The 26,238-nt window shown below is 37.3% G+C and overlaps 1 protein-coding gene and 1 long non-coding RNA gene across 2 annotated transcripts; one reads left to right on the top strand and one right to left on the bottom strand.

Moving 5' to 3' along the window:
- On the top strand, nucleotides 1-772 carry LOC110699817 (protein FAR-RED ELONGATED HYPOCOTYL 3-like). Its single transcript, XM_021877330.1, has 2 exons — nucleotides 1-437; nucleotides 535-772. Exons 1-2 carry the CDS (start codon nucleotides 1-3, stop codon nucleotides 770-772), a joined length of 675 nt encoding a protein of 224 aa, XP_021733022.1.
- A 12,485-nt stretch (nucleotides 773-13,257) lies between these two features.
- LOC110699666 lies at nucleotides 13,258-16,076 on the bottom strand. Its single transcript, XR_002506961.1, has 6 exons — nucleotides 15,404-16,076; nucleotides 14,797-15,086; nucleotides 14,567-14,664; nucleotides 14,023-14,154; nucleotides 13,828-13,934; nucleotides 13,258-13,742 (listed from the first exon to the last, which is right to left on the bottom strand). It is a non-coding gene; the product is annotated as an uncharacterized LOC110699666 (long non-coding RNA).
- Between the last annotated feature and the right edge of the window lie 10,162 nt (nucleotides 16,077-26,238).

The following is a 26,238-nucleotide window of genomic DNA, read 5'->3' as shown; positions in this document are numbered from 1 at the left end:
ATGTGGATTCCTGCGTACGTGAAGGATGTTTTTTGGGCCGGAATGCAGACTACACAACGAGTTGAAAGCATCAACAATTTTTTTGTTGGCTATCTAAATAAACACACAAGGCTGTCCGAGTTTGCTCCCTGTTATTGTAAGGCAATGGAAAGCCGGGCTAATGATGAAAGGGAGGCTGATGCAAATGCATTCCAGTATGTAAGGCCGTTAGCCACAAAATTCTCTATCGAGAGGAAATTCCAAAAACTGTATACGGATGCCAAGTTCTTGAAAGTACAAAATCAGTGTACTAGGCTTAGGTATCTAACTTGTGAATCTAGGAAGATATTGTTTGAAAGTGAAGTGGAGTATGTCTTTATGGACCATGTATGGATATATTCCAAGTTTTTGAAGAGGGAAATTCCCCTTAAGGAGAAGTCTAAGCAATATGTTGTTGTGTATAACAAAGAGAGGAAGGAGGCGTTTTGTGATTGCCGCCACTTTGAATGCCATGGCATTGTACCGCCACTTTGAATGCCATGGAATTGTATGTAGGCACATAATAAAGGTGTTGGACGTGAATGATGTGACGGAGGTGCCCTTTATGTATATTTTAGATAGGTGGAGAAAAGACATTAAGAGGAATCACACCCTTGTGAAAGTGGCATATCATGATCCCTCAAAAACAGAAGACGTGATAAGGTATGATAAAATGATGGTTGGCCTTGAACCAATGGTTATGCGTGCTTCTGCCTCGGATCAAGCTGTAGAGATACTTATGGATATGATTTAGTTAATGAGCCTTTGTTTAGATGAATTAGGTGTATCTGGAGATGGTTTTTCCCCTTCTTCTGTTCGTACTGCGAAGCCACTTGAGGAAAGGGAAGGTAACCCTCATGCTATACCTTCCACTCCCTGTTCTGTTAATAAATCTAGTTGCTCTAGTACCCTCACCCCACACAACACACGTACACTTACCCCACAGAACACAACAAGTGGAACAACCCCAAACCCGCAACACACACCAAGTGATTAATGTCCGCAGCACACACCTTGTATAGCTGCTGTTCAAGACCCCGAACCAAGGGATAAAATTAAAAAAGGAAGACCACGGGCTGGTCAATATGTGTCTGCCGTTGAAACGTCTACTACCGGGAAGAGTGGAGGAGGCCGGAAAAAAAAATCCACGGTGAAGGTCAATGGCCCCACTGTAAACGAGGCAGTTCCTCAAGACATTGCGCATCAGGTGAATTTTAGTTGCCTTTATTGTGTAGGTATTCATTGTTTCAGAATATTGAGTGTAAGATAGTTGTTATTTGTTGGGTTAATATGTTGCTAGTAATCTTTTATTTTAACTATGTATGCTAGGGTGCTCATGTTGGTATGTCTTCTAGGGTTTTAACAATGCAAACCCAGGTGGTTAAACCTCCAACATTTCCACCTCTACATACATTTCTGAGGATGCATCACCAACCGACAAATAACATGTTGTTATTATGATCAACATTACATTTGTTGTTGGGGATAATGTGTCGATTGGCTGATTAATTGTTTTTTCACTTTGTTGTAGTGGGAACAAATGTATTTTTCTGGAATTGGTAACATTCCGATATATGTTATAATGATGGTGGTCGGATGTTTCTTGGTGGGATTCACTTGAATCAGGCCAATGAAGCGCATGAGGCGCTGCCTCCATGATACTTTACAACGAACACTTTGCAGGCCCAAGTGTGTTACGGTGGTCCCAGAGCTCAACTCTTTCCAGCAAGACATGTTCCGAACTTGGGACTCGATGAATTTTCAAGTTCACCCAATGACTAAATTATTTACTTGTTAAACGTTGTTGGATTTTGTACTAATTTACTTAATGTATGTTTTTATTTAATTAAAAGAAGATCGGTCATTGCAGTTATTATTAATACCAACAATATCGTTATTAATATTATCTTATTCTGATATGTTATACCATATTAATACCAATGTAACCAACCTTGGTATATCATGTTCATATAATTCAAATTTGTCCTCAGATGGTATACCAATGTAACTTCAATTTGTATATCAACGGAATACCAATTAAACCTGAGATGGTATATCATATTCATACCAACTTATTGTGAGTTGATATATTATGTGAAAACCAATAAGTCATGAGATGATAGATCATGTTCATAAATAAGTAAATACAATCCAAAGTAGTTAACACAATAATTAAATAGTACATATAAGACATGCCATAGTAAATACAATCCATAGTAGTTGACTCATACATAGTAGTTGTTCACTTAAACCTAAAAATTGATCTATTAGGAACCTCATACATAGTGAGCTAAACACATGAGATATTAGTACGACCTTACATACTAAGCAAAAAGGGGTTCCTAAAACCTGAGTTGTTTGTAGCCTTGACCATACCAACCGAGACGTTAAGTATACCATCACAACAAAGAGACCCAAAAAGTTAATGTTACCAACATAGCCAATCTTAAATCTCTTCACTACCATCTGTATCTTCGCTGGTGTAGGAACTTGAATCAGTGACGTCCAATTCAAATAACAGTCTATCGGCGTACTTCTTTGAAGCGCAATCCATACGTGCTTTGTAATCTTTTGGATGGTCTTCTGAGATGTATGGGTTTGTTAGTAGCACATCGATATTTTTCATAACATCAAAGCCATTTTCCTCCATCATATGATTTTTGAACTCTAGGAAAATTTCCTTATCATGGTTTAACTGAAAGAACATATCCTAATCAAAGAAGTTTATCCACTCACAAGTGATGCTTATGTGATCGGAAATCGTTCCGGAAAACTTTCTTCCTAGTACCAACAGACCCCCACTTTCCTGATTCTTGGACATTTTTTTCAATTTGCTCGTCAACATCGTCCAACCATGCTTCTAATGGTCTTATGAGGGTGAAGAACTGTCCAAGCCAGTAGTATGCACACTTTTTTTTCCATGCACCCAACTATTGTTTTCCTTAACTTCGGCACATCAAAACTGAAAGCTATCTTGTAAACGTCCAACAAGTAAAATAGAAATCAGTACGCCTCTTTCTTAAATTCCCATGGTATCCAAGCTTAAGAGGTGTTAATAAATAGGGATAATCGGGATGAAATCGTAACCCGTCTATTGACGCCGTACCTCGACGAGCATAAGTTGCAACCAGAAGTGGTTGGAGCATGTCTTTTGATCTCTTTTCAATTGCCGTTGCTCCAATCACATCCTTGACGTCCCTTTCCCCTGGTTCTCCAAGTTCCTTCCCAATGTCAAACTCTTCAACTTTAGCTTTTCCCTTTTTGGCGTATGTATAAAATCGAGTTTGGAGCCTTGGACTTCGCCTGACACCATTACTTACCTTTTTTGTGGTTATCTTGTTCATCTTTTTTCTCCATTCGAAAAAGAAGAATAGAGTGGAGACCAAAGTGGTGTTCTTTTTGGATGAAAGAGAAAGAGAGTTGGATAGAAATTGAATGTAATGTTATATTTTATCTCACAAGAAAGTCCATGCCCATAATTACTATAGTCATGAATGATAATAACAAGTGTTTGTTGTATAGTAATTGTACTAACATTAAGTCTATACATACCAACAATCTTGTTGGTTTATTTGGCCATCATATTAGTCTAGTAATTATACCAACATGAAATCTTATAATACCAACAGAACTTTGCTATTGTCATTGAAGACATGAGCAATTATTGTGTAATACACCTTCATTGTTAAGGAATTTAATTCTATCATTTAATGTTCGCTTTATAGTTGTTTAGGCAGTAGTTCCTTGCATTGGTATATGTTTTCTACCATTGACGTTATAATATATATCATTAGGTGAAATGATAGCATACCACCCGGTTAACTATGATAGAATAACATAATAAGCATAATAAGTATTACACAATAACATAATAAGCATAGTAAGTATTACACAATAACGGTATAAGGTTAATAAGTATTACATTATAACATAATAAGTCTTAAAATAAGTCTTATACATAATAGGTATTACATAATTACTACTACACAATAACTCCATAATTCCATTACAATTACTTGAATGCATAATATTTCATTTACTATAACAAAATAACTCCATTACAATTACTCGCTTGCCAGATGGTAGGTGGATAGTCATATGTTTCCATTCTTCATTTCTTGCAAGCTACGCCTAACGTTGCTGCACAAAGTACACGGAGGTTCTACATTAGATGATACATGGATGTTCTACATTAGATGATATACCAATTGACTACATTAGTATGTAAATCCATACTAATGTACAAATATATCAATGTATTGGTATTATGAACAAAGATAGTTATACTAATGGATATAATTAGAAACAGTAAGTAGTACCAACAGCCCATCCGTTAGTACACGGAGGTTTTACATTAGATGGTATACCAATTGACTGCACTGGTTATGTAAACCCATACTAACGTACAAATATATCAATGTATTGGTATTATGAACAAATATAGTTGTACCAATGGATATATTTAGAAACATTAAATAGTACAAACAGCCCATCCGTTAGTATTACCAACAGGCACACATCACCATGCTACCCATAACAATTAAGATTGGAAAATGTATTAATGGTAGTACTTGTTACAAGTTTCAATAATTACCTTAACGAGAAAGAAACGTCAAACAACTCATTGTAGAACGGGTTGGAGGTGAGATTAGCAGCATCTAAGAACCTTGACTTGAATGTTGATTCCAAACAAGAAATACACCACCAACTCACCCATGAGGACATGTACACAACACGTGATACTTCCTGGCATTTGAGCAACAAGTTTGACTAAGGTTTCCGGATTAACTCGAGACTCGGTAATGACCCGTATAACTTAACGAAGATCATTGAATAGCGTTCTGAAGTTTTGAATGAATGAAGGACGATCAACACCCCTTGCATTCCAATGTAGAGCAGTGATACCTCTAGGGATCAAGTTGGCATTGTCGGTGTCGGGGCGACGTTCACAATGGATATCTAATTGGATGTAACGACGTGGCCAGAAATACATTCTCCTCATAGACATGGTTCCAAAGAAGTTGATTGGTATAGGTTTGGGTCACATGTCATCGCAATTGAAAATGATTCGTGATTCCATCGGTGTTCTGAAAAGGGATCTTGTAGGGTTCATTATTTTCTTAATTGTAATGCACTTTTCCTTTTCTTCTTAGTCACTTTCAACAATTTGTACGGTTGATTATTATCTAAAAATGTTCTTATAGGTTATTATCTTAAAATTCGGTATGGTTTATGAATAAATGCTACGTTTTCTACATTGCAAATTGTTCATTACATCACTGTCGTTAGACTGCAACAATAGTATGTTCAAGATGATTAGTACAATACACAATTCAGAACATACCATCATGTATGAATCCAAAGGTTGTTGGTACCCATTATCATACCAACGTAATAATATAACATCTACGTGGTTAATGGTACATACTGATAATAACAACATATCATAACAACGTTTACGTACCATCTACATGGTTGATGGTACATACTGATAATAACAACATATCATCAATTCTAAGACCCATGCTTGTTGGTACATATGAATTGTAAAAAATTAAAAGGGTATTGAACTACTTACATAAAAGGAAAGGTCTACTATCTGCTCTTTCTTGGCTTTGTTCGGAGGGTGAATAACAGGGGTCACCTGTTTTTTTAGCCATAAAGTAACAACACCCCTGGGACAACCTTCGGGTCCGTAGATCTCGTATTTGAAGTCTAACGGATGCATGAATAGGTACTTATGAGCATTAGATCATGTCTACGAATTCTGACCTTAGTTATTATGAACACCGGTGGCCGAAATTTGTGATTAATTTCGTACAGGTGATATATGAAAGATATCCGGTTCATTCCTCTGGCATTCCAAAAAACCACTTTGGTACCCCGGTTTAAAATTAGTGAGTTGTTACAGGATGATTCTGAAGAAGTTGTTACTCTAATTATATGATAACGAAGATGCCTTTTCTCGTTAATGACATAATACACCTGTGCATGCATAACAACGACTAATGTAGACAGTTCCAAAACATGGATAGTATTAGTGAGTGAACCAAGGAATATTGGGCTTATTTTCGTTGGTATAGTGTAAATAGGAATGCGCTCTAGTTGGTATACCGGCTTCGGGTTAAAAATAACCAAAATAAATAAACCTAAATTGCCCTATGTAAGCCGTAAGAGTCACAAAGTAATGGCAAGTGTATCGGTTCGATATTTGGGTCAGGTATGGGAGGAGTAAGCATAAACCTACCCAGGAATGGACAATGAAACCAAGATGAAGAAAATAGTGACATCCGTAACCCAGCCTCGGATATTGCATCCCCTTCGTCAAGATTAGTGTACGTTTTGTAGTAAAACGTGTTATTGATATCAACTTCTGGCTTGCACGTGCTTAAGGTACAAAGTAACTTGAAGTACATAGCCACGGGTGGATGATAGGGGATCCGCCGGTGGGTGAAAGTTGAGTGGAGTGAAGTTTGGTGCAAATGTTTGGGGATTTGGACATTGTACTGTGATACTTAGATTTTAGGAGATAAGTAATGGTGTTGTATTTTAGTTGGTATGAATGCACTAGTTATTTATATCGGAACTTCTTCCATTTATATTGCTCCTACAACGACATATTATTAATGCATGTGGAGGGGTCATGTATGAAAGTAATGCACCTTAGGTGATATATGATGGATACCAATAGGAAAATACATACTACCAACCTTTTTCAAGGTATATCATTATCGCAGACTCCCACTACAAACTCGTTGTAAATATACATACCGGATATGATGTCAATGAGGTATATAATGATATAGAAAGAGATCCTACTAACAGGGGACCAAAATTTGTAACATCCGGAAGATGTATTAAACCATGTTTAGGAAACAGCTAGGCAGCGTGCATGGATGCACACCATTTTGTGTATAGACAATGGAATGTAATTAGTAATAAGTATGATAGGTTTTGGGGAATTACTACTAGCCAAGATCTCAACTTAGTAGGACGTCGACGTATGTTTGATATAAAACCTGAAGGCCTTGCAGACCCTACAAATGGAGCTTCAATATCATAATGAAAATAACTTCCGTTGTTCTTGCTGTTTATCTTTTAATGGCGAAATCTATGAACATGCACATAATAACAATTCCTTCCTTAATAGAAAAATATAATTTACAAAAGTCTGGTATACCAATAGTCAAAAAACAAACCAACATCCCCTGTATTTAGTACTGTCAAAACAGTTTGACAGTTCGATTTCGGTTCGGTTTGAAATCGGGTCGGTTTGAAATCGGTTCAAATGTCTTACGAGTCGGTTTCAGTTCGGTTTAAATAAATATCGGTTCGATTTGGTTTCGGTTTATTCTTGAATGGTTTAAATTCGGTTCAGGTTGTAAACGGTCCGGGTAGTAAACGGTTCGGTGCAGACGGGTTGCGGTTTGTTAACGGTTCGGTGTAAACGGTTTTTATCCCAGTTTAAATTCGGTACAGGTTGTAAACGGTCCGGGTAGTAAACGGTTCGGTGTAGACGGGTTGCGGTTTGTTAACGGTTCGGTGTAAACGGTTTTTATCCCGGTTTAAACCGTTTCGGGTTAGAAACGGTTCGGTTCTTTTTTGGTTCAGTTTTATTTTAGTTCGGTTTATAACTGGTTCGGTTCGTTAACGGGTTCGGTTCTTCTATGATTTAACATTATTTGGATCGGTTTTATTTCAAGGTTTACTAAATTACGATTCGGGTCTGTTTTTTATTTAAAATAATCGGTTTTTTATCGAGTCGTTTGGATTCGGGCAATTAAACGGTTTTGGTTTGAAATTTTATACTAAGTTTAGTGCATTAATGTATTATTGTTTTACTATCAGATTATTATCTGCTTCTTATTTGATCATTTAGTTAATATTGTCATAATCATGATTTGATGAGTTGTTGTGACATCGAAATTTGCAATTTGGTATTCGATACTTAATTAGTCAACAAGACTGATAATTAAGACACGTTTATCATTATATATTTGCATAAAGATATTACAAAGTAGTTTGATTTGTATAATGAAAGAAAACATTAATGAATAAGAAGGTAATATTGATTCTTTCAATCGATTATACATATACATAACACCTAACCATCTCATATTCTCATAGTTAAATATTATTAGTATAAAGGGATGAGAATCATAAGATTATTATATTTTTGTATATCATTTACTGGTTTACCCCTAATGCTTAAGTCACTAATTAGTAATTAGTAATTACTTAATTAGACTAACAAGTTAATAAGAAAGAGTAACTTTTAACTTGAGCCTAATAGATCAAATACTGAAATGTTATTAGTATATTACCGAGTAGGATAGTCTGCTATGCTAAATTGACAATTGCTCATATAGTCATATTAGTCAATCACTCATGATTAAGTAATTTGTATTTATGTACTAATCTACTAGTCAATTCTATCATTTATAAGTTTACACGATTACAAGTGTATTGCTGATATTATGAAGGTATATATCGTTTTATCGGGATTCGAGAAATGTAATTAGTTTTTTTTTTAAGCCATGTAATTAATTAATTGTATAAAAGTTTGTTGAATGTTATTAAAATAAACATAAAATTTTTTATTTTTACAAAGTGGAAAATTGATTTCATTTTTTTTTGGTTGACAATTTCATCTAAATATGAATGGTGGGAAATTTCCCTCCAAAAACCAAAAGGCAAAACAAATTTTAGATTTAAAATTTAGATATTTTGATTGATTGTTAAATAATTAAATAAACATGTGGTTCATATTGTATGCAAAAGAAAAAAAAAAGAAAAAAAAGGTGAAACATGAAATTGAATACTGCCAATTAGGTTAGGTCCTCTCCATCTCTCATCATTCTCTCTCCTCTTCATTCAGCCGTTTTGTTCCACAGTTCACTCATTCTTCGGTTCTTCTTCTTCATCCTCAAATCAAGTACTCTGAAATCCTCATTCAACTATTCAAGCGGCTCCTGAGCTTTCTCTCCATTGTAACGGCTTCCAAGGTAATATTTTCTTTTCAATTTTTTTTCATTTTTAATCATTGAATATCAATTTCAAAACCTAGGGTTTGTTTCCAATATTTTCTTTTTAATTCTTATTGTGTTGTTTTTGTTACATAAAATGTGTTTTTTGGTTCGTATCATCGTTTGTAATTCATTTGTTGCATGTGGAGATCCTATTGAGAGGGTTTAAGGCTTTAGACTATTGATGAGATCATTCTGCTTAGAAATTATGGTGTTAATATAGAAGCTTAATGACATGATAATCAATTATATTGAATTGGAGAGGGGTGTGACTGGGGTGAGATGGATATTTTTGAAACAACACTGGTGTGTTTGTGTGTAGAACACTGGACTTGTTTAAGGATCGATTTGGTGAAGGTAGATAGTGTGTCTCGATGCACCCTTAAAGAGCTGAGATTAAAGTTACAATTGAATGTACCTTTAAGCTGAGATTAGAGGTAGATAGTGTATGTCTTGGCTACTGGAGTATATTAGATTTTGGATGATTTTTGTAGGTAGATAGGTATATGTTCTTAATCTTTTCATCTTTAGTGTGATAGTTCTTTGTTGTACTACTAAGCCATAGATTCAGTGCTCCCATTCCACCATTCCAAGTTTGAATATGCTAGAATTTGTTGATGTCATGAGCTTTTGGCCAGTTTAGTTTTAGTGTTTTACCTTTCAAACAAACATACAATAAGCAAGTGGTGGACTTGGTTTTATGTTATTTATACCAAAATTTCATTTCATAGCCTTGGGCAGAGAATAACTGATTTATTGGGTGAAAAAGTGAAGTCCAATGTCTAGGTTCCAATTTAATACACTGTGTACCGAGCACTTCTTATGGATTTAATGGAAAAGACTGAACTTGTTGGGCACTAAATTGCATCTGTAAAGACTGTAATCCATCTTATACAATGTGATCAGCTTGACATTTTAGGGTTAAAAAGTCCTAGAGGACATTGGAGGCAAAACTTCTGTTCTTGGGGTTGGAAGTTTAGGGGTAGGCTTACCTCATGTATATATCCCATATTTTCTAATCAACTGCCACTCTTGATTTTCTGACTAGCTGCATTGGTTTAAACTTTTGAAGACTGCCCTTGATTCTCAGATGTAACCACTTTTATATATATGATTGGTTTGTAGATTTTATTTCATAATGAAACAAGTATATTATTATATAGTATCATATTGTCACTTGATTTATACTGTTGTGTTTCTGTTTTTTCAGCAATGGAGCAAGATTTTAATGGTTTTGATGAGGATTCTACTGTTCAGAATCAAGATTCTACTCAACATACCACTAGTGGTAGTAAGCGTGGACGAACATCAAATGTTTGGAGGTACTACACCTTTTTTGATAAGATGGTTGGTCTTGCTCCGATAAAATATGCTCGATGCAATGTTTGCGGTAATGAATATAAAACACCAGGTAAGGCAGGTACTTCAACTTGTAAAGATCATGCTAAGACATGCATGAGTAAAAATCAACACCATCCTGGAAATCATGAAAGTGGTGTTGAGCCCCCGTTTAATCAAACTCGTCATTTACAATTGCTTGCTAGAGCTATAATTTTGCATTCATATCCGTTAAGTATTATGGAGCATCATGGCCTTAGGGAAGTTTTTACGAATCTGAATCCCAACGTGAAGCATGTGTGTAGAAACACTATTTTGAAATATTATATTGCTGAGCATGATAAGTATAAGTCTTTGTTGTTGCAATCTTTTTCTGGAATTGAAGGTAGAGTTAGCTTCACTTGTGACTTGTGGACAACATGCACTACTCGAGGTTATTTCACTTTAACTGTACATTATGTTGATAAAAATTGGTGTCTTAGGTCTAAAATTCTGAATTTTAGATATTGTGATCCTCCTCATATTGGTGTTAAGGTAGAAAAATTTGTGTTAAAACTTATTGGAGAGTGGAACCTTCAGGGTAAAGCTTTTGCAATGACTGTTGATAATGCTCGATCCATGGATGTTATGGTTACCCTTTTGAAGAAAGATTTAATGTTGACTTCTCCTCTTCCTTGTAATGGTAAATTTTTTCATTTTCAATGTCAGCTCATGTCTTGATCATTATTGTTCAAAGAGGTTTAAAAGAAGTTGATAGTAGTGTTCAAAAACTGCGTGAGGTTTGTAAATATATTGATTCTTCAGACTCTAGACTCACTCAATTTGAGCATGCTCTTCATGAGGTTAATTGTGTGTTTAATGGAAAGTTACGTCTTGATGTTGTGACTCGTTGGAATGCCAACTATACGATGATCCGAAATGCTTTAGAAGCAAAGGAAGCCTTGAAATTGGTTACCGATAGTTTTATGGGTTATGAATTCAAACTTTTGGATGATGAATAGGATACCCTTACTAAAATATGTCATTTCCTAAAGCCATTTTATGAAATCACTGTGTATTTTCTGGTTCAGAATATCCTACTGCAAATTTGTATTTTGCTAGTGTTTTAAAAATTGAGCACACAATAAGTAAAGCCCATATAGACCCTAAACTTGCACCCATGGCAAAAGTTATGCTTGAAAAGTTTGAGGGCTATTGGGATGAATATGGTTTGATCCTTTCAATTGCTATTGTTCTTGATCCTCGCTATAAGCTTGTTCGAGTGACGAAGATGTTAAAAGTGTTTTATGTTGACAAGGCATGTGTTGAAAAGGCGAAGGTGATTAAAGATGCTCTTTTGGAGTTGTATAAATTTTATTCTTCTATGTCTTCCGGTTTTAAATCAAGTACAATTGTTCCACCCTCCATCCCAACTGTTATCGATAAATCAAATAGTCACTCAGATGATGATATATTCAAGGTAATCAATTTCTGTTTATTATGGTTTACAAAATTAATAATTGTATGTTTGAATTTTATAATTTAATAAAAGCATTTTGTTTGAACTTTTCTAGTATGTTGATGATGATGATGATGATGAGGATGGCCCATCAAATTAAATTGATTCTTATTTGAATACTCCTTGGCAACCAACTTATAAAGGGCAGAATTATGATGTTCTCAAGATTGGGAATCTCAAATTAGTGTGTACCCCATATTAGCTGTTATGGCTAGGGATGTTTTGGCCATTCCTATTACATCGGTAGCCTCTGAGTCTTCTTTTAGCATGGGTGGTCATATTTTAAACAAGTATAGGAGTGCGCTTTTGCCTAAGAATGTTGAGGCGTTGGTTACCACAAAATATTGGTTACGTGGTTATGATTGTGATATTGAAGAAGACGTCCTTGAAATTGGTAAAGGAGTGATAGATGAAAGTTTTGCATCTAATTAAGAGGGCACGGCAATTTTAGATTATGAGTTTTAATCATAGTATTGAAATCTTATTTTCCCAGATTGTAATAGTGTTTATTAGATGATGATTCATTGACATTGCAACTGGTACCTTCTAGTAATTGTTTCTGAAGACTCTGTGACATCATTTGTTTCTACTTGCAGCATAATTTGACATTGCCTCAGCTTGAACACATAGTTTGTCCTTTAAGATAACTTCTGCTACTTAGCCACAATAGACAAGAGCCATAATAAATTATACTTCATATAACTATTAATTAATCTAGAGTCCTCTAGTTGCAGGTATGTTTTGCCTTCGTCATTCTTAACTCGACCTGTTTTAGAAATGAGTTTTAGTTGATGATACCCCAGTAACCCCACTATTGATGTTTTATGTTTACGTTTAGATTAATCTTTGTTTTGTTTGTTACTCTTGAAGACTGTTATCTGTCTCAAATACCAGTTTCACATTGTATGATACTTGAATGCATATGAAAACTAGTGGGGGGATATATTCGGTTCATAAACGGTTCGGTTTATAAGCGGTTCGGTTTATAATCAATTCGGTTTATAAACGGTTCGGTTTATAAACGGTTCGGTGCAAACGGGTTGTAGTTTGTAAACGGTTCGGTGTAAACGGTTTTTATGCCAGTTCAAACGGTTTCGAGTTAGAAACGGTTCGGTTCATTTTCGGTTCAGTTTCCTTTCAGTGCGGTTAGATTTGGTTCGGTTCTTAAACGGTTTAACGTTTACTCGGATCGGTTCGGTTTCGATTTTACTAACATGCAGTTCGGGTCGGTTTTCGGTTTCATAAAATCGGTTTTTAATCGGTTCGGTTCTCATTCGGATCGGTTTGAACCAGTTCGGTTTCACCACTTCGGTTCGGTTTTTGACAGTGCTACCTATATTGGTATGCACCCATAGTTTGACATACATACTAACAAAATCATCAAACCATATCATGGTGTACCAGCATGATCTGAAATATTACCATCACCCAACACATGGAAAAATGTAGTGTCCAAACATAAACTACCATCCCCTAATACCATCATCACCTACTAGCATCATCACAGTACACATATTTTTCAACCACAAAAATAATTACAGACTACACTGTATTGAGATACATTCAAATCATTTCCCTTCCCTTCCTTTTTTCTCTTTATCCCAAGCCTCCACTAACTTGTGAACCTCAGCTCGACGTTCATTGAACGAGCATAGTAGGTCACCCAACAAAACTCGCGCTCTACCAATCTCAACCGTCTCCTGTATAATAGTTCAGCCAAAATTCATTTTAGTACCCATAATAAGGAAATTAGTCAAACTAACTGCAAAACCAAACGTAGGTGGCATATCCAACGGAACTTGGTCTGAAACCGATCAACAGAGTTCTTAATGCAAGCTAGCATCAAAGGGCCACAACAAATGCTGTAAAATCGGCATATCAATGAATTAGTTAGGTCCTCCATGCAAAACATGAGCAACGTAACATTACACGCAAAACAATCCTTACTCATCAGTCGGTTCTTTATTGTCCACGGCTTCTGTCGGCTATGTCAAGATAGGTCCCTCTTCCCATGTCTCGTCATAGTGCTTAAAAATCTTGTCCATTCTGGCCCTCTGGTTTAATGAATACATGTTTCTTTATTATATATTAATTGAAAGATATAAATCCAACCATAAACTGTAACTATATTCTCATTCATACCAACTCATCTAGGGCATCATCGTGGGTGAAAGCTGGTTCTGGGTTAATGGAATCTATGAGCCATATCTTCTCATCCTTCAAATGAAACACAACACACCACCAGTGTTCTTCCATGAGAACGGAGACAAATACCTTTGCAAATGAAATGAAATGAATCTCTTAGATATATCAAAATATGGCATAAACTGATATATTAACACTATAAAGCAAGTACAACTCATAACAACTATATTCCTTGACGGGAGATCACGCAAAGCATGACAATATTTCACACCAATTTCCTTAGAGGTTCCAGACTTATCTAGTAAGCTGATTTGCAAATTTTATATATATATATATATATATATATATATATATATATATATATATATATATATATATATATATATATATATATATATATATATATATATATATACCACTAATCAATAAAGGACCTTAAACACATAACACCTCACACAATCAACCTAACAATTAAAAAATACATACTGCAACAGAAGGATCCAACATTACTCTCTTACTACGTCCCTTGAACTGCACATACCACTCTTTCGTGTACATCTTAGTAGCAGCCCTGACGTACTGCGTCCCGGCACGATTGCTGCAACATATAACACCATGGCAAAATTCCATATATACCTGCTGCCCTTCGCATTAAATCAACGTAGGATCGTTGTAAGTAGATGTCACATTTATATTTTCAATATCAATTATAATGAAAGCATACATTTGAATTCAAAAAATGGTTGATTCCCCCAACTAAACCCAATATACCTTTCCATTTTCGGAGTCCAAGAAAGGACATAAGTAATGATTCTTCGATCCTCCTTCGTCAGCACTTCGCCCTTTTTGGCAATTTGCAATCCCTTTTTAGAGGGTCTGCAAGGTCGTTTTCCAACACTACGATCACTTTTCCTCTTTCCTCCTTTTGTTGGAACTTCCCCCGTGTCTTGGACTACTGCACCCCCATTACCAATACTAAGGTCATCCTCTAAACCACCAACTTTACCCGTACCATTCCCACCAAAAACCACACTGAAATCAACATCTCCTACTCCCTAGTTCTGCGGACACATCACCAACACACAAAATATACCTTTAAATATTAAACTTGGAAGATAACATACAACCGGACCACAACATTGAATATGTTGAAATGAAACCATAAAAATGCAATAAATAAAATCCATTCAAACAACCCAAAGTCATTCACAAGTTTTGAACTAATAAAAACAAAAAAAAAAAACACCCAAAGTATGTGTCTTTACAACGAAAAACAATAAAAGTAACTGTAAGCAATAATGAAAACATACTAAAGTATTTCAGGCTATCACAAAACCATATAAAACCTCTGTTGTGGACTTCATTGCTGTTGACTCACCAAGTCTGCATAGTTAATGCCATGAACTATATAGTTCAGTTTGCGGTTGTTCTTCTACACGTGGCACTTCAACCCCAACAGTTGGCTCCCCACTTTGGTCAGCACCAGCCTCAAGGTTAGCCTCAACATCAGCCTTACCCACGCCCTTTTTAGGTCCCTTGGAGGGTGCCTGCTTCTCACCAACAGACTGAACCCCCGCTACAATAGACTTAACCCCCGCTACAACTGCTTTTGCATCTTTTAGTGCATCATCTTGGACCTGATAGGCAACAATTTGAATCAAATCTCTAACACCTATTTTTGTATAACCAATAAAAACCTTATAATCAACTTTTCCAAGTCTTTCGTCAAGAGTACTCGCCTCATCATTATGTTTTTACTGACCAGATTTCTCCGACTCTAAAGAAGACATCGACAATACCGGGTCAACGGCTTTCCTCTCCATAGGAGCCCGAATAACCACCCTACACCCAGAGCTATAAAGTTGCTCCAGCCGATGCAGCCATGGGGTGAGCTTCTCCTAAAACCATTCAGGGGTCATACGCTTCAACACCTACACACACAAACACAATTAAAAACAAACCAAGTATTGTAACCAACTTTACAATAATTATTTTTACTTTATTGACACTCTGACAGTAAGAACAATAATCAAATTACTAGTAGTGCAGTTGTTATCTATAAACCAATCATATAAACCAAACTAAAAAGGATTTGTTGGTATCCTAACAAACCAAATATTCTAACCAACTCTATTTACACCTTTTGTTGGTATCCTAACAAAGTCAATTTACATCTTCTGTTGATATCCTAACCAAGTCTTTTTACATCCTTGTTGGTATGTAATGGGGACGTTTTAGGAAACTAAGCTTCCCGAAGAAAATAATTACAAATTTGGTTGCGTGGCAAAAGTATTTACAAAAATAAGCTTCTGGGGTAAACCGCTGCCTCGGGCAGCGTTTTACCCTCTATTTTTTTTTAAAAAAAAATTCTGCTACAAAAACGCTGCCCCAGGCAGCGTTTTTATAGTTTGACTTTTTTTTTTTTCCTCGTTTATTTTTTTTTAAAATTAATTAAAAAAAAAGGCAACAGCATAAAACGCTGCCCCAGGCAGCGTCTTATGCTTAAACATAAGACGCTGCCCCAGGCAGCGTCTTATCTTGTTAATGAAACGCTGCCCCAGGCAGCGTTTCTGTCTGGTTGTAAAACCAGAAACTCGAGCTTCGTTTTCAATCACGTTTGCTCTTCATTCCTTCGCCTCCTTCGCAATCCTCTTCCTTCCCTTCCCAAATTTCCTCTTCAATCCTCTTCAACCCAATTTCGTATTACATCCAATTCAAGGTATGGTTAAATATTAGTTGAGTATTTACAAATTGTTCGTTATGTTTGTTGAATTCTTGAATTGTTGGTTAGTGTTGTTGAATTATTGAATTGTTGGATATTGTTGTTGAATTGTTGGTTAGTGTTGTTGAATTCATGAATTGTTGGTTAGTGTTGTTGAATTGTTGGTTAGTGTTGTTGAATTATTGGTTATTGTTGAATTTCTTGAATTGTTGAATTTCTAGGGTTTATGTTGAATTTTGGGGGTTTTTGTTGAATTTAGGGGTTTAGGGTTGAGTTGATGAATTGTGATTGTTAAATATTAATTTGGATAATGTAGAATTGTTGGTGTTGAAATATTGAAGATGTTAAGTATTTGAATTTCTAGAATTATTGCTTGTTAATGGTGACCTAGTGATGCTTAGTTGTTCCAAAGTGGTTAGTTGGATGTGATTTAGAGATGGATTAGTGTGTTTTAGTGTAATGTGTTTTGGTTGTTGTGTAGAATATGGCCGCACAGAATGTAGTTTTGTTGTGCCGGTGGGGAGGTGAATTTTTGTTTGACGGACCTCGTGTCGAGTATAATGGTGGAAATATGGAACCACTGACACTTGAACCGAACATGACCTTCAGTGATTTCATGAACGAGGTTCATAGTAGCGTTAGTTCAAACCCGGGGAGTGTTGAACTAAACATTAAAATGAGGTTTGAGACCGGGAATGGGGTTCAAGTGTTACCTGTGTCCTCGAATAAGCATTTGAAAGCTTTAAGGAGCGTTGTAGCGTTGAAGGGTGTTCCCACCGAGATTTATGTGGAGATGGTGCCTATTTGTACCCAACAAAGTACCAGGGCAGAACCACATTCTACATTTATTTCCGGTAACAACACACAGCCGCAAGTGCCCTCACACGACACTCCCCCGGCTGAATATGGGATGGGATCTTTTAGTCGAATGTTGAACGACGATCAATTTCACATGCCGTTCAGCTCTCACATAGCTTCACCTGTACATGGGGCGACGTATACAGCAATGGCCGGGCAACCTGGGTCTTCGACATCAAACATCGTCACTTCGTCATTCCTTGTATTGACGGTTTTAAACATTGCATGCCTGTGATCTGCATCGATGGGACGCACCTCTACGGGAAGTACAAGGGAACACTGTTGGTGGCTGCAAGTGTGGACGCAAGCTTTCAGGTATTTCCACTAGCATTCGCGGTGGTGGAAGGGGAAAACACTTCTAGCTGGTCTTGGTTTCTGGGTTGCATTCGGGTTCATGTCACGCAAAGAGATGGGTTGTGCATTATATTTGATCGACATCCAGGCATAATTGCAGCAATGAGTGATCCTACGTTGGATTCACTGAGTCGCGAGCCTGTCATAGGTTTTGTGTTCGCCACATAGCGTCTAACTTGAGGATGGCCTTCAGGGCCATCGACCGAGCGCTTGTGACTGCGCTCGCGGAGAGGTGGAGACAAGAGACCCACTCCTTCCACCTTCCTGTAGGGGAGGCGACTGTGACCCTGCGTGACGTCGCGATACTTACGCGGCTTCCTATACACGGGACTCCAGTGACAGGACGCCCGTTAGTCGATCCTGTAGGACTTGTAGTTCGAGTTCTTGGGGTTCAGCCTGCTCCCGAAGATATCCGGGGAACTGGGTTGAGGATAGGTTGGCTACGAGAGACCTTTGGCGAGCTTCATCACGGTGTTGATGACGCCGCCGTTCAGAGACACGCCCGAGCTTACTTGTTCTTCTTGGTCGCTGGCGTGTTGTTCGGCAACAAGAGCGGTAGCCACCTCCAGCTCCTACACCTGCAGTTGTTAGACAACGACTGGGACCATATCCGTTCGTACAGCTGGGGTAGTGCTTGTTTGGCGATACTGTATCGCCATCTATGCCGAGCGTCCCACCGTGGTGCAATCGAGATCGGAGGTCCTTTGGTCGTCCTTCAGGTAACTCACCAATTAGTGTAATAGTTTAATAGATGAATAGTAAACACTTACGTTTTAATTCGTGTAACAGTTCTGGTCTTGGGAGCATCTCCACGTCGGGCGGCCAGGTAGGCCAGTCAGGCATCGACCGGGGGAGCTGGATCAAGACGAGCAGTACCAGGCGTACGACGCTCCCCCTCTTCCTACACCTGACGAGGGATACGGATGCAGGTGGGTTGCCCCTAGACTCACACTTTCCCATGCGGCGAGGAGTCTACCGTACTACCGAGACGCCTTCGATCGACTTACTGAGGACCAGGTATTTCTTCACTTGTACTCATTATTCTACTGTCTGATGTGTTTAGCGTTCACTGACGTTTTTTTGATGTGTATGTGCAGGTGACATGGGATCCGTACCTTCCTGAGTTAGTGGAGGCCATGCCTGGTCATTTGCTGGAGCATGAGGCAGAGTGGGTGCTCGGACCCCGGTGATCTGTTTTGAGGTTGTGGAGAGTCACCTCCCTGACCGGGTCTTGCGGCAATATGGGATACGTCAGCCGGTCCCTCAGCCATGTGACACCAGCACTCGTTTGCACGGGGTTGACCGACGAGGAAAGGCAGAGACGGATTGGTCGGTGGAGCATCGTGCGTACGTAGAGCTCTGGCATCGCCGACTGGAGTTCGTTGTGGGCGGTGTACCGATGCAGGGCGTCCTCCAGCCTCACGATCCGTACATGGTCTGGTACCAGCGGATTACCTGGCGTTTCATCAACCCCAGCTACACACCTCCTTCCACCCATTACCATCCAGCATATGACGTGATTTATGGATATGTGAGTTTCACTTCCAACCGATTAATTTTCATCTCTTTTTAGGTTTCTATGCATAACTGATCAATGATTATTGCAGGCGGCAGACATGGCATCGATGGTTGACGCGCTGTCCCTTAGCCTGGCTGACGGGCCCACCGGGAACGAGGTCCAGCGGGTTCGGGATATGGGCATGGCCAGCTTGCGTCGATATGGACACGACTACCTCGTCCCCCGACGGGACACGTATGATGGCCACTCGATGCATTCGCAGTTCGAGCTCGGACAGAGTAGTTGTGGAGGTGATTTTACGACGCCGACATTCTCAGAGGACTACACCTTCCACAGCACTGCGCCGTCCAGCTCCCAGGAGGTGCCAGATACCAGCCAGCTGACTCCCCCGCCGCCTCTAGACCCATTCACCACCATTACTCATTACAGGCGGCGGCGTGTCAGACAGAGGGCCGAGCAACCTGACCTAGATCAATTGCCCCGGATAGATGAATCGGGATAGTGTTAGCTTAGTTATTTCATGTAGTAAAATTTTTGTATAGATTAGGTATATAACATTTACATTTCTAATATAATAAATGTTTTTCGGTCAACATTTGTGTGTTATGTTCTTTGTTTCCCAATATGTTTTGATTTATGTATATATTGACTTGTCAACGGTGGTGGTGGAAGGTAGTGGTGTGAGGTGGAAGGTTGTTGGAGGTGGTGGTGGTGGAAGGTTGTTGGAGGTGGTGGTGGACGGTTGTTGGAAGGTGGTTGTGGTGGTGGGAGGTCGGGGTGGAAGGTGGTGGACGGCGGTGGAGGAAGGTGGTGGAAGGCGGTGGAAGCCGGTGGAAGGCGGTGGTGGAAGGTGATGGTTGGAGGTGGTGGTGGAAGGTGGTGGTTGGAGGTGGTGGAAGGCGGTGGTGGTGGAAGGCGGTGGTGGTGGAAGGTGGAAGGTGGTGGAGGTGATGGTTGGAGGTGGTGGAGGGCGGTGGTGGAAAGGGGTTGGAGGTGGTGGAAGGTGGTGGTGGTGGTGGAAGGCGGTGGTGGTGGAGGGCGGTAGTGGAAAGGGGTTGGAGGTGGTGGAAGGAGGTTGGGGGTGGTGTTGGAAGGATGTTGAGGGTTGGGGCAAGAAACTGGTTTGGTGCTGCCAACCAGGTAAAACGCTGCCCCAGGCAGCGTCTTATGTTCAAGCATAAGACGCTGCCTGGGGCAGCGTTTTATGCTGTTGCCTTTTTTTTTAATTAATTTTAAAAAAAAATAAACGAGGAAAAAAAAAAGTTTAACTATAAAAACGCTGCCTGGGGCAGCGTTTTTGTAGCAGAATTTTTTTTAAAAAAAAATAGAGGGTAAAACGCTACCCGAGGCAGCGGTTTACCCCAGAAGCTTATTTTTGTAAATACTTTTGCCACGCAACCAAATTTGTAATTATTTTCTTCGGGAAGCTTAGTTTCCTAAAACGTCCATGTAATGGACTTGGTTATGATACCAATCAAAGTCCAATTACATCTCCTAACCATTCAAAGTACTATATAAAGACATGAACACAACAACTACTTTAATTAACAAAGTCATACTCTTTTGCTTACCTCATTTGCAACCGAGACTTCATAGGGCTTAACACTGTCTCGTGGAACCTAGTGATGCCTCTCGCCGTAAGCCACATCCTACGTCTACAAAAAAATTGGACCAAATTTAAATCAACCACAAAGGAAATAAATTAATCAATATAAACCATTTGAATTACAACCTCAACCACTTACTTTCAAAAATCCAAAGTCCTTTGTTTTCTTTAAATCCTTTTCATACCCATCCTTAATCTTGTCCCCAGTCCATACCTCAATCCTGGGATATACACCCCACCTTAGCGGAGTCAAACAAAGTCGATTAAGGTAAAATATTTGCATCAAATTATACACATCACTCAATTTTCCAACCAATTCAAAAGGAAAAATAAATCAACATAAACAAGAATAAAAACTAAACATCAGGAAAAGTGAACAAACACCAGCCCTGGGAACATAACTAGAATCCTCAAACTTTGAAGCAATATCCATAGCACAGCTCATCAACCACTTGTGTGCAAATGAGCACCAATTGTACTCACTAGCTTCCACTCCAACACAAACAACTGGCGCCAAGGCAGCCGCCAACTGAGCTCCACTAGTAGTGGGTCATAACAACCTCCCTAACACCACAATCAAGAATCTAATCATAAAATCCTCTTGCTCCTTCCTCGTAACTACAAGCATTTTAACAATTAATTTAGCAGCCTTCTCTACTGACATCCTAGACCTCCCATTCTTATCTTTTACACCATACAACTGCTTAATTACCAAAATCATTTTCTCCTTCAAGGGCAAACCACCATCAGAATCCCGCCTAGGAAGATTCTTCCTTCCGGTAGGAATACCAAAAATGCACCTCCATTGTGCAGGGAACAGTGGCACCAACCTACCATCACCCATTTCAAAAAGACTTTTTCACAATCAACCCTACTCATCAGCCAATAAGGAAATTGCCGACTCAACATCATTTTCTTTAGCTTGAAAAGGTCACCAAACCCACATCTTTCAATTATCACCCGCCTATCCTTATCCAACGACAACACCTCCAACATATCACTAACAAGACCAACTTTACACATGAAGTTTGCGGACTGAAAACAAAATATCAAAAGGAGAAATTATAAAACAAAACCAACTCTCACATCATTAAATTACAGCAAATAAATAAACAATTCTACCTTCCCACAACAGTAAGTTTGCTGCGTTACAACAACAAGGTTCTTCTGCTTCACTATCTCACCTTGTGACAGAAAACCTTCTTCCTCAGCCTGCAATTACCAAATGATAAGTAAATTCCAACACCAAAATTACGTAATTAACACATATTCAACAATTCCACTCTGATTACATGAACCTCATTCAATTACAAACCTATAATGAAATAGATCATATATAATGTAACCAACAATTTAACATAAGGACATACCAAAATCTAATTGGGTCATAATCATAAAAAGACAACACAACTTGCAGGAAAAAGGTACACGTACCAACACAACTTCAATTATATTAATTTATTTTCTTTATTAATAATCATTCATTATCACTACACCTAATTTCAAGCCCGACCGAAATCTAATTGGGTGATAAGCATAAAAAGACAACCAACACATACTAAAATGCAGACAAGCAAACAATACAATGGAACATGAAATTCAATCCTAATCTGTACTTATATCATAAAATTCACACATACCTCGCTTGTCATCCGCTGTATAGCAACTTCGGGCCGCTTCCTACTCCTGGGCGGCAGCGGCGCTGGCGGTGCCCTAGGTGGAGCATCTTTTCTTCTAATCACACCCCTATGAACAGCCTGACCCCTATGCACAGCGTGACCCCTTCGCCTTTCTTCAACCTTCGGGCGGCTTCTTCGCCAGACCGTAACATGCTCCTCATCTTCAAATGACTGGTCCTCAAATTCGCTTCCCTGGTCCTACCACACAATCTTCATCTTTAGAATAATCATCCTCATTGCCGGACCTCAATTCATCATCATCAAATAGCACATCTGGTTCCGGCTCAACAATTACTTCCTTCTGCTTTCCTTTTGCGAGGGTTGCTGGAACCAGCCGGGTGATCCCTCATTATCTTACTAACACTGGCCTAGAGATACACACATGAAACCAACTTAACCCTCAAAAAACACCAACAAGTTAACAAAAAATATAACGACAACAAAATTTAACACAATACAATTACTCACCCTGATACTACTTCTTGGCCCTATAGAAGAGTCGCCCTTCTTAAACACCATGGCTGAGGTTGTTTGACACACACACACAAGCCATTTAGATGTTTAGGATGACAAACAAAACAATAAAATTCAAAAAAAACCAAAAATATAAAAACAAATTGAATATCCAATCACTATATACACATCAAGCAACTAAAGCTGACTAGTAATATTGTCAAGCATACAAGTTACATTCCCTAAACAAGTCCATCACTACATAAACATCAAGCAGTTTTATTACCTCAGAGATTTCAATTTCGAACCTACTTCCATAACAAGCCACACAGTTTTATTTTATTTTCTTTTCTCTATCACAATACATAATTATTTTTACAACTAAAAGCATACTTTCAATCACATAATGAAATCGTACATTTTCCTTACTATCAAAGTGGTAGAACCAAGAGCAAACGCTAGCATAAAAAACGTATCACAAGGCAAAGTACAATTCATATCACATAGCTAAGTGAGAATGACATCAATACATAATCTAAAAAGTTAATCGTTGAATGACTGAATCACACTCATTTATATTACGAAATTGCATCCACTTTTCCACTCAAAATCTTAATCATCATGAGCACATACATACTCATTAGTTTCAGAATCACTGCACTAGAAACTGCTTCTCATTAAAATTAGCTACATTCTCACAAAGAAAGGCTCATGTTCGTATACAACTTATATACAGCTTAACTTGAAAAATAACAACAGATCAATTTATATTAGAAAATTTGAGGGCATTCACAAGGATAGGGGTGGCATTTGGGATTGTGCTCAAAACCTCAGAGCCCAACACAAATTGCGGTAACAACATATCAAGAAATTCAAGACCATTGACAATAGTAGAAAATAAAAACCACAATCATAGAGGCAGAAAGTTTATATACAACTTAACTTGAAAAATATCAACTCAAAAAATAGGTAGAAGAATGACGATGCTACATGAAAGACTACTACAAATTCAAAACCACTGACAAAAGCAGAGCGATTAATAAAAATATGTACCAATTTATTTTATTAATTAAAAACTCGCAAAACCCTAACTTCAAAAGTTTTCAAAACCCTTAAAAAATTCCGAATCCCTCACTTCTATAACAAATTTTCATTTTATTTGTACAATCTAATATATATATATATATATATATATATATATATATATATATATATATATATATATAAAGGGGAGTTTTTTCCTGAGTTTTTAGAGCGTCACGTAGGATTTTAATTTTAAAAATATTATTAGAGCGCCACTTAGGATTAATATTTTCAAAACGCTACAATAGAATTTTGCCACACAAGATTAGTTTTTTTTAAAGCGCTATGTAGGATTATAATAAAAAAAAAATCGCCATGTAGGATTAACAATTCTAAAACGCTACAATAGGATTATGCCACGTAAGTAATTTTATAGCGTCACATAGGAAAATGTTATATTTTAGCCAATTAAAAAAAGAATTACAATTTTATTTAGATCAAAATTTTATATTAATTATAAAAATAAAATCAGTACGTTTTTTGTGTGGTTGGTCATATCGTGTGGCCGGCTGAGACACTCCCAAACACATACCGAATAACCCTTGACCGTCTGAGTAATCCCTGATCGATTAAGTAACCTTTGACCAACTAAGTAACTCCTGGCCAAGTAATCCCGACCACACGGTATGACTAGCCACATTTGAAACTTTGTGAAAAAAATATTATCTTTTTATATTGCGAACCTAATATATATAAATAAAGTAGGCATTTTTCAAGAGCATTCGGCGCGCCACATAAGCAAAGGTATAATTTCAACCAATTAAAAATTAGATTTCTATTTTATTTTGGAATTAAAAAATTCGTTTGCCACCTAAGCAAAAGTGACGAATGAGATTTAAGAATTTTGCCACGTAAGTAAAAACAACGAATATTGATTTATTAGGATTTAATTTATTTAAAAAACTAAAAATTATCTTTTAAAATAATCATCTTTAGATATAGGATTTATATACTTACTATTATCAGATAAATTTTGATAGTGTTTATGATAAGAAATAAAGATTATTCCTTAATTAAAATTAAATTAAAATTTGTTATCTTTACCATTATAAATTGACGCATCATATGACACCAACAAAATTTCGTATCAATACAAAACCAAACCAAGCAAATTTTGTGTCAGTTTTATTAGGTCATCAATGGCTGGGTAATTCTTAGCCTAATTTTTAAAACCCATGTTTAAAAGTATATTTGTGATTATTGCTTAAATTGTGTTTATTTGGGATACTTAATGATTATATGTTTATGTTTTGTTTACTGAATTTTGTTTTTACATGCAGATCTAATTTAATCAGAGAATTATATTCGAGCAAAAATCTTTGGAATATCAAAGTACGAGTTTCTCGCCTGATGATCCTATTGGATGAGGAGGTATTATATCTTTATAAATCGTTTACATTGATTAAACCTTTTAATGCCTTTTAGTTTTTATCAATTAATTTTATGATTAAAACAAATTTTTTGTGATTTAGGTAGCTTAATTAAGTCATAAAATTAACTTAATCTTATTTTTAATTACAAGGTGATTACGTTCATGCCTCAATTAAAGTCAACTTTGTTCTACAATTTTGTTCTAAATTGATTGAAGGAAAAAATCTACTCCATTAGATACTTTTCAGTCGTTACAAATAAGAAGCAATATCGCACGCATTGTCAGCGACAATAAAATAATGATTCAATTTCCAAAATAATATTGTTTGGGCAATTGGGGACGATGAAAAAATTCCAATCCATAGATTTAATTTTGTATAATTACAATTTTTAGATTAATTTCACAACAATTATTCACTTTCTGGTAGATATTTTAATTTATTTTATAAGACTATAAAGATTAATTTTATATAAATTTTATTTTTGATAACATGTTCTATTTATCCACTTTTATTAGATGGAAGAGATATCAGTGTGAACAAAGTTGGTGATCCTATCGAATTTATTT

Source organism: Chenopodium quinoa, unplaced genomic scaffold, assembly GCF_001683475.1.
Source record: "Chenopodium quinoa cultivar QQ74 unplaced genomic scaffold, ASM168347v1, whole genome shotgun sequence".
Classification (NCBI taxonomy): domain Eukaryota; kingdom Viridiplantae; phylum Streptophyta; class Magnoliopsida; order Caryophyllales; family Amaranthaceae; genus Chenopodium; species Chenopodium quinoa.
This window is presented reverse-complemented; position numbering and strand designations above follow the sequence as displayed.

Coding starts and splice junctions, on each gene's coding strand:
- LOC110699817 (XM_021877330.1), top strand. CDS start 1: ATGTGGATTCCTGCGTACGTGAAGGATGTTTTTTGGGCCGGAATGCAG. Junction 438..534: donor TCTAAGCAATATGTTGTTGT/GTATAACAAAGA, acceptor AATTGTATGTAG/GCACATAATAAAGGTGTTGG.